Source organism: Homalodisca vitripennis, unplaced genomic scaffold (assembly GCF_021130785.1).
Source record: "Homalodisca vitripennis isolate AUS2020 unplaced genomic scaffold, UT_GWSS_2.1 ScUCBcl_4;HRSCAF=275, whole genome shotgun sequence".
NCBI lineage: Eukaryota > Metazoa > Arthropoda > Insecta > Hemiptera > Cicadellidae > Homalodisca > Homalodisca vitripennis.
This window is the reverse complement of record NW_025776145.1, coordinates 358,732-368,756: the sequence shown is the minus strand read 5'-3', so window position 1 is coordinate 368,756 and position 10,025 is coordinate 358,732. Positions and strand designations below refer to the sequence as shown.

Here is a 10,025-nt window from a genome sequence, read left to right as displayed (position 1 = left end):
CCACAGCTTGGTAGACAGGATACCAACATGAGGAACTGCATTAAACCAGAAGAAATGCTGGCAGTGACCTTAAGGTAAGAGTTGAATTAAGTTATCTAGAAGAGATGTTAACTTAAATAATTCATTTAGGTGTAACTATTAATGGACAATTTCTTAGTAAACACAAACTAATTTTTACATGTCAGAATAATTCTACATTAATTTAGAGGTACCATAAAATATAACCATAACGACAATTTAAAACTATGTTTAATGAACAATTGTCTTCAATTTAAGAACAATTAACATTTTACAGTAAGGGTACCCTCCACCTAACTTTAAGTTGCTGTACTTATACAATAACGTTTTTCATTATAAAAAATCGGAACTGGGATAGTATACGACGTCACTGTCGTCAGGTGACATATTTCCATCTATGTTAGATCTGATTCGGCCGGACTAGGCCTAGCCTGTTGTACAGCTTGTTGTAGATAGGTGGGACGAGTTTCGCTTGCTCTTGAAGTTAGCTGTTGTGTGTAACCATGGTGCAACTACATGGTTGTTGTGCAGGTGCAGCATACGCCCCCTCGCGTGCCGCTGAATGCCGTTGCACCGGCGGGCCGCGGCTCCCCCCCCGGATCATCTTCTTCTGGGTCTCCGGTTGGCCCGCCAATGATCCGGGCTGCGGCGGCTGCGGCTGTCGCTAGAGGCGCCATGCGGCGTCGCGGCCGCATGGGCGGGTCGGTAAGCTCTGTGGAGAGCATTTCACCTCCGCTCCCAGTGCGGTCTCCACCCGGCGACTTGTCGCTCCCGGTGACTCCACCACTCGGCCTATCGCCGAGAGATCGGCCTCTGCCAGGGTCCCCCCCGTCACCGTCCCCACCTGGGGCCCCCCCCTCGCCAACGGACCCTCCCGCTTCACCGAGGGAGAAGTTAACGCCATGGCAGAGAGAGTGGCTTGCCAAATTCACCCCTAGCATGGAGTGGGCCGCCTTCTTGGCCACTCTGGCGGAACTGGTGACGTCACTGTCGCCGGCACCGATCCCCTCGCGACAGCCGCGGCCGGGGGAAAATCGTCCATCTAGACCCCGGCGTCCGCGCCGCGACGGCGACCGCGATGTGCGCGAGGCGGCGCGAATCCAAAATTTATATCGGACTGCCCCCAAGCGAGCCATAAGGGAGGTTCTAGAGGCCTCCTCGCCGATTTGTTCCATCGCGGAGGAAGCCATTATGGCTTATTTTACCTCATCGTACTCGGCGAAGGTTGGCTGTGCCGTTGAGCCTCCCCCTGGCTGTACGATACCCGCTGCGGCTTCCCCGCCCCCGCTACTAGACCGGACCGAGCCGAGGGAAGTAGCGAAGATGCTCCGGAGAACCGCCAACACCGCTCTGGGCCCGGATGGCGTTAAGTATGGCATCTGGCGCCGCCGTGACCCATCTGGCCACGTGCTTTCCGCCATCTATAACATCTGTCTGGCGGCCGGCCGCTTCCCGCCGTCGTGGAAGGTCTCATCCACGGTGCTGATTCACAAGAAGGGGGCCCCCGATGAGATCACCAACTGGCGGCCCATTGCGCTGTCAGACACTGCAGGCAAACTGTTCTGCAGTGTATTGGCTCATCGCCTCTCATCGTGGATGTCGGACAATCGCCTCCTATCTTGGGCGCAGAAGGGGTTTACTGCGTCCGAGGGCTGCTTGGAGCATAATTTTGTGTGCTCCAGGAGCTGCTGGCTGAGGCACGACGACGGGGTGGGGAACTATGTGTAGCGTGGCTCGACCTGGCTATTGCCTTCGGGAGTGTCCCTCACTCGGCTGTTGTGGCGGCATTGCGTAGTGCGGGCCTCACGGAGGCCCAGCTGGCCCTAATCAAAGATCTGTACGAGGGGAGTGCTACGACCATCAGGCACTCTGGTGGGGTCACTCCGGCCATCTCCTTCCAGGCTGGAGTCCGCCAGGGCTGTCCTCTGTCTCCGGTGCTCTTTAACCTCGTCATGGAGTACCTAATCCGCCCAGTACTCGCATTGGAGGGGGAGCACGGTGTGTCGCTGCACGGGGAGCGGGTCAGCGTGTTGGCCTATGCCGATGACCTGGCCATCGTGGCTAGGTCAGAGGCCTCACTCCAGGCCTTGCTGGACTCCGCTTCTTCGGCGGCGACCTGGGTTGGCCTCAGGTTCAAGCCTGAGAAGAGTGCGACACTTCATGTCGCCGGCAGAACCGTGAGGCCAACCGCGTTCACCATTTACGGCTCCCCCCTCCGCGTCCTTGAGGATGGAGAAACCTACGACCACCTTGGTGTGCCCACTGGGATGAGAGGTGACCAGACCCCAGTGGCCACCATTGCCAGGCTGGAAGAGGAGACCGCTAAAATTTTTGCCAGTGGGCTCGCGCCATGGCAGAAGTTGGACGCGGTCAGGACATTCATAGTCCCCCAGCTGGATTTTAACCTCAGGACGGCGAGGATCAGGAAGACCTCCCTAAAGGGGCTGGGCTCCTTGATGAGGGCGGAAGGCAAGAGGACACTCGGCCTCCCCTCGCGAGCCAGCGTGGAGCTGGTCGAGCTCCCACCATCGTGGGGCGGCGCGGGTCTGCTACCGATTTCCGACCAAGCCGACTTAGCCGCGGTAGGGCATGCGTTCCGGCTCCTAACATCCCCTGACCCTAGAATCTCCCGTCTTGCCCTGGAGGGCCTGGCCGTGTCTGCTGGGCATCGCTCTGCTGACCGGGTCGACGTTGGACGACTCGTCGACTACCTCAACGGGGACGCGGCGGGGAATTCCAACGTCACCACCACCTTCTCTGCGGCCCGGACGGCGAGGAACCGCCTCTCCAAGCGTCTGCCTACGCTCCGGTGGGGGTGGAGTGAGGAGGGGCGGACATTTCAAATGACGATGCCTGGTACGGGACGGCCAATCACCGTGGACGGGAGGAGCCGGAAGTCCTTGGCGTCGGCACTGCGGCGAGCACTGCAGCTCCACGGCCGGGCTACCCTTGCCGCGAAGCCGGACCAAGGCAGGGTGGCTCGAGTCGTGACGACTTGCCCCACCTCCAATCACATGATGCGCGGAGGCCGACACACCCGTTTTGCTGACTGGCGGTTTATTCACCGGGCGCGGCTGAACACCTTGCCGCTGAACGGGTGTCGGAGGTGGGGGAATGAGGACCGCCGCTGCAGAAGATGTGGAAGATATGATGAGACGACTGCCCACGTGCTATGTCACTGCCTTCCTATGATGCCTGTCATAACAAGACGACACGACGCCATCCTGGAACTTCTGACATCGGAGATCCGTGGGCACCCTCAGGAGGAGACTCGTCTGGACAAGAGGGTGCCGTTCCAGGAGCTGGTACCAGACGTGGAGGTCCCGGAGGAGGTGGCCAGCTGCCGACCGGACATCGTGACGATCGACCGGAGAAACAAGATTGTACGTGTAGTCGACGTCACGGTGCCCTATGAAGACGGTTGGCAGTCGGTGACGACGGCCAGGGAGAGGAAGGTGGAGAAGTACGCACCTGTGGCACGACTGCTCTCGGCTGGGGGCTACCGAACAACTGTAGACGCCTTCGTGGTGGGGTCCCTAGGCGCCTGGGATTCCGCCAACTGGACTACCCTCAGCCGCCTGGGAGTTGATCGCCGCAGGGGTGCTGCCCTGGCCAGGCGCTGCGTCTCCGAGGCCATCAAATGGAGCCGGGACATTTACGTGGAGCACGTGACGGGCATCCGGCAGTACGTGGGATAGTCGTCTCATCATCCGTCCCAATTTTATTTATTAACTTATTTATTGACCATTTATTATATTGTTAACCTATTTATTACATTTTATTGCATGTTTTAATTATTGACTAGTTTTTATTGTATTTATTGATTGTTAAGTTTTATAGTTTTTATTAGGTTAAGGTATGCATGACCGACTGTTTTCTGCATTTTAGTATTATAGCGTCATTGGCCTGTTATTAGTTATATAAGATTTTACTATATTTTGCTTGCATGTTTAAATTCTATCTATTTGTCCGGCTAAAATAAATAAAGGCAAAAAATAAGGCCCCAAAATATTACAACCTGTGTTGGGTTGATGCATCAGCATGTACTATTGTTGTTGATCGAAAAGTTGTTGTACTTGAATCGAAAGTGGCTGTTGAATGGACAATATTATGTGGTACCTGTGTTGGTGGTGTGGTTTGTTGCATTTTTTGAACCAATTGCAGTATTCCCAACTGAAACTCTACAATCTGTGGCTCGGTGAATTTGGAAATGGAAGGAATTATTTCTTTATAAAAGGAAAGATGTCGATCTCCATCTTGTTGCGGAGTTTCCACCACCTTCAGCATCCTTAACTCGGAATAGTCCATTTTCTTCTACTTTTTTTGGACAACAGTAGGTTTGTAGACCGTATTAGGTACAGTATTTGTAGTTTGTTGAGTGTTTTGAGAGTCGATCCCAGCTTCATCAACAGTGTCGTCTTGTTGACCTTCCCCTTGGATATTTGACGTAGTTTCGGCATGCACTCTTACCTTTTCTAGGAATTGCAGTGCTTCATGGTAAATATGTTTTCTTAATTTTGAGGCTCCAGCCCAGACTTCTTGGAGTCTTTTTCTTTTTTCTTCCATTTCATCCACTGGTCACGGATATTGTTCCATCGTTTCAGAATCAATTGTCCTGAAACAAAAAACACGTACATGTAGACTCTGTTTAATGAAATACGACATATATAACTCTAACTAAGTCTTTAGTTCAACAATCTGTTTGTTGTGAAATAATTTTTATACATACATTCTCATTTTACATGTTATTGATACCGCTTTTGTTTTCAGGTATCTTGCTACCAGTTGTACGTTTGTTGACCTACATTATTCATACAGACTGGGAAAATCTACAATAGCAAAATTTGTTAAGCAAGTCTGCCAGTCTATATGGACAAGTCTTGTCGATGGGTTCCTACCAAAACTCACAACAGAGTCATGCGAGGCATTTGGCCTCTCAGTACATTTACAAAGGCCAAATGGGGGAAAAACAACTGACTGTTACAAAAAGGGCTTTCAACTACAGAATCTGCCGGTCAAGAAGATATATTGAATGTACTTTTGGTATATTAAGCAACAAATTTAGAATCTTTCATCGCCCTCTCAATGTGAATCCAAACTTTTGTATTGATATTGTGAAAGCTCGCTCTCTAATTACATCTTAATAACAATGTAATTAGGGAGCGAGATGGATTCAACTATGAGGACACACTGGAAGTTGTCGGATTCGAGGATATCGAATTTGTACCAACTCAGAACCAAACTAGAGTAGGAGGGAAAAAGGCAAACCAGATTAGAAATGTGTTTGCAGATTATTTGTCAATTCCATAAAAAAACCTGGAAGGTTGTGCTGAAGGAACTGCAGGTAACTTTCTCCGGTTAAGCTTTCTTCAAAAAAGTGTAGTCCTATCATTTGGTCCCCTAACAGACCAGCCCAAACATTAATTTTGAAACGTGTTTGAAATGATCTTTCCTGGCGCTTGTCGCTTCCTAGTAGAAACATTTCTTACATCACAGACTAAATATTCTACCAATTTATTTCTATAAACTCTGTTTCATTAGTTAGCACCAGGTTGCCTGTTTGTGTTATACAATATAAATGAATTAACGATTACAACTTCTAATGCCCAAAAGAAAATTTTACGCCACCATTTCATTGTTTTTCTGATAAAAGAGTAACTAGCAATATAGTGGTCCGCCAAGTCTACACCACCCATAAATCAGCTGTAGTGGCAAATGACTGAAGGTTTTACTACAGATTCTTGTATTCCACCTTTCACGTATCTTTTGACAGTCTGATTTTCAGGTCCGTATAATGTTGTTAGCATTGTTACAGGTCTTTTGTCCTTCCACTCTAAAACGTCTACAAATGAAGGATCGTCAGCATTACCATCTTTTCTTAAAAGATACTGTTTGCTCTTCTTTAACTTAGGATTAGCCGTAATTTGGATTGGAAGATTCTTTCTATTTCCGTTCACAGTGCCCGTGAAATGTACCTTTTTTATGTAGCTCTACTGTAACGATCGGTGAACAAATGTAAGCCTTCAATAGTTCCATATGCATTTTGGAGTTTATCCAACAACGCCATTACCACTTTTTTAGTGTTGTTGACGCCCCATGTAGTTGTGCGCCTTTTTGTTACCAGTCCCACGTTGCTGTACCATTTTGCTCCGGATGGTGTTGGTCGCCATCTTGCTCAAAATCTGCCCAAAGCTAGCTGCGTTCCCTTGGTACTGCTTGAAACTCTGCCACCTTCCAGATAAACAAATTGCTGTCCCAATCCTCTCCCAATCACTACTCAAAATGTGCTCCCTCTCATTTGATTTGATTTGATTGATTTATTGATTTATTTATTTCCAAAATTTATGTACAGAATTAAATATAATGCATAACAAAAATCTTATAGGAAATTATCCCCACATGGGCATCAGCCTGTGTGTGGGGAAACGAGTTCCTCAGTCTGCACTACCAATAACACACAAAAAACTTAAATTAAAATAAGAAAATGAATTGTCATTAATAAAAACATTTTCATTAACAAATGAGAAATGAAGATTTAAACTCTAAAATAAACTATACAAGGCCAGAGCATGGAATACATGAGCAAATTCAGTTAATAAATAATCTAAAATTTGAAAGGAATATACTTATTTAGAAAATATAATTTGAAGACTTAAAAATGTAATTTATAAAAACTTGTAACTTACATAAAAAAGAGCAATCAGAAAGACTTAATTAGAAATTAGCCGATATAAGTAGAGAGAGACTTGGACCACACACACACTAAACACACACACACACACACACACACACACCAATCACGCACACGCACACATGCACGCACTACACGTACTCGTTGGCCTGCAGTCAAAACGATTGTACAAACTAACCAAACACTCAGACTAACATTGATTGTAATACAAAAATATAACAGAAATTTAATACATAAAAAAAGCATATCTAGGTGTAGATTGAGGAAAAATACTGACGAAATCCATCTCGCCCAGCATCTACTAACCATTTATTGACTAATTTTTTGTACGTACTAATAGTGCAAGGTCTTGGGTTTTTTATAAAGTATGGTAATTTTGAGAAAATTATATGAGCAATATAGTGAGATGATGTTGAATTAAAGGCTTTAACGAGTCTAGGAACAAAAATTCTGTTATGAAGTGAAGAACGCGTAAAATGGCTCTGGTTACTGTGAATGAAAATTGAATCTCGATGTTGAAAAATGTACAAAATTAATGTTCGGATATATAATTGCGAGACGTTAAAAACTTTAAATTCTTCAAACAATAAATTGGTTGGATAAGTACGATTTCGCTTCAGAGCTACTTTTATAATAGTTTTTTGAACGACTTCTAAGGGAGCAAGGTTATTTTGGAAACAGCCACCCCATGCTAAATTACCATACTGAAGAATTGATTGCACATAAGCATAGTATACAGTTTTTAAAAGATCTATTGTAAGTATATTACGCAGATTACAGAATATAAAGATAAATTTACGAAGTTTATTCCGCATGTAAGCTACGTGATTACACCACTTCAAACGATTGTCAAAAACTACACCCAAGTATTTATACTCACTCACCCTATCAATACATTCACACAAAACGCATCCATCCTGGCCACGACAAGTATGCAACCGTAGCTTAAAAACAAAAGGATCGCCGTCAGCTCGTATAGAGATTGGCATACATTTGGTTTTGGCTATATTAACTGTGAGCCGACATTGATCAAACCAGCGCTTGACAGTGAGTAGACCGCGCTCAGCCACATCCCTCACTTCCTCCCAGCTTTCACCCTCAAATAACAAAGCGGTATCGTCCGCATAAAGAAATATCTGTCCTTTAAACAAAGTCAATCTTCCTAGATTGTTAATAAAAATTAAGAAAAGCAAGGGTCCAAGAGTACTGCCTTGCAAAACCCCATACTCAATTTTTTGAGGAACGCTTGTATGGCCCAAAACGGAAACAACTTGATACCGATCGGACAAATAACTTTTGAACCATCTCCAAGAGTTCCCTTGTATTCCAATATATTTTAATTTTTGTAGTAATAGTTGTCTATCAACTGTATCAAAAGCTTTAGCTAAATCTATAAAAATCAATAATGGTTTTTTATTACGGCTAATCGTGTCATGAACACTTTTAGTTAGCAAATATAAATCGTCATTCAAATTCTTATCTTTTCTGAAACCGAATTGATTTTGTACAAGAATATTATTGATGTTTAAATATTTTTCGAGTTGAATTCTGACACATTTTTCCAATAATTTAGATAAAACACTAGTTAAAGTTATTGGTCTGAAGCTAACACATCGATTTTTTGGGCCTCCCTTATAGATTGGGATTACTTTACCCATTTTAAAAGATGCTGGGAAAATTCCCTGTGATATACTATTGTTTATAATATGTAGAAGTGGAAGCTTTAAGAAATTAAAAAACATTTTGATAAGAGTAGCCGGGATTCCATCTTCTCCCGGAGCAGACCCGCCTCTAAGGTTTTGTACAACACGAGCAAGGACATCCTCGGATATCGGCTCCAGCTGGAAGTAAGAATTCGCCCCGTAATCCTCGTCATTCATAACGACTTCAGTCACGGGAGGCACAGCACTGGCTAAGTTGGCACCCACCCTAACATAGTATTCATTTAATGTGTTAGCTACATTATTTATATCATTTGTCTCAATATTAAGTTTGCCGTCCAGAAACTGTTCAATAGGAAAGGAATCTTTTTTTTTATTCATGTCCATAATTTCAGCAATATTTTTCCACAAGAGCTTATTATTATTTTTTGATTCATTAATTTTATTTCTAAAATACATTTCTTTAGCCAATTTAATAGTCTTATTTAAGAGATTTCTATATTGCTTGAAACGAGTTTTTAACATTGTATTAAAGGGCTGGCCTTTGAGCTGCTTACTCATTTTATCTCTAACTCGAATTGATTTAATTAGTCCAACGGTAACCCACGGCTTTAGCTTGACGTGCTTAGAAGAAATTGGGTTCTTATTAATTGAGGATTGTAATAGAATATCTTGCAAATATTCAACAAACTTAGATGCAGACAGATTAACATCCTCGATCTCTAAAATCGGTGTCCAATTTCTTTCAGAGACAAGACGGCCAACAATATCAAAGTCAATATATGTGTTTTTAACTAAAGATGATTGTTTTCTTTTACTTTTAATTAAACTCTGTTGACTTTGCGAGACAGTAAAATAGTGATCCGTAATTTCCGCTTTGATGACCGCCGACTTAACACCGTCCGTAGTTTTAATATCCGTAAATATATGATCAATACAACTTTTGGAAAATCCAGTAACTCTGGTTGGCACATTAATGCAACTAATGAAACCAGCTCCATACATTACATCAAGATATCGTTGTGACAGTGGATCGTTGGTTTCAGGTAAAATACAACAATTTATATCACCAATCAGCCAGTGAACCCGATCCCTGTGCCTGGTCTCAAGATATACCTCGAGATCACTAATGAAAGAGTTAAGGTCACCGGACGGACTCCGGTAAATGGCGAGCAACGACATCCGCTCCCTGCCAAACGTTATATCTAGTTTCAAACATGTGGCCCCGCTCAGATTCACTTCCGCATGACATACTGAAAAACATTTATTAACGAAAACAATCACGCCATCATTCTGATTAATACTTTCCTTATTTACGAATCTATCATACCCATCCATACTCACATTTACACTGCACTCATCCATCCAAGTCTCTGTTAAAATAATTATGTCAAATTTAAACTTATAGTTGTTCAAAATGATAATTAGCTCATCAAAATTCTTTTTACAGCTACGAATATTCAAGCTAAGGATTGTCACTCGATTTTTATTTACGTCTTCATTTTCTGAGAAAAAATCAAAACTATCAACATAATCATAAACACATGCATTCACAGCTCTAGAATTGACAATTTCATCCATAATCTCGCCCATTGCGCAAACTGTTCATTGTACACCATGCTCAGCCCACCCGCTCTCTATATATCTATACAGAT

At 44.2% G+C, this 10,025-nt stretch overlaps 1 protein-coding gene across 1 annotated transcript; it reads left to right on the top strand.

Moving 5' to 3' along the window:
• Window positions 1-1,209: 1,209 nt before the first annotated feature.
• On the top strand, window positions 1,210-3,716 carry LOC124370148. The gene is made up of 2 exons (XM_046828438.1): window positions 1,210-1,587; window positions 1,701-3,716. Exons 1-2 carry the CDS (start codon window positions 1,210-1,212, stop codon window positions 3,714-3,716), a joined length of 2,394 nt encoding a protein of 797 aa, XP_046684394.1.
• The last annotated feature ends 6,309 nt before the right edge of the window (window positions 3,717-10,025 follow it).

Bases quoted from the DNA above. Each gene is read 5' to 3' on its own strand.
- LOC124370148 (XM_046828438.1), top strand. From the start codon at position 1,210: ATGGCTTATTTTACCTCATCGTACTCGGCGAAGGTTGGCTGTGCCGTT. The intron at 1,588-1,700 runs GTATTGGCTCAT...TGTGTGCTCCAG, and splicing joins CAGGCAAACTGTTCTGCAGT to GAGCTGCTGGCTGAGGCACG.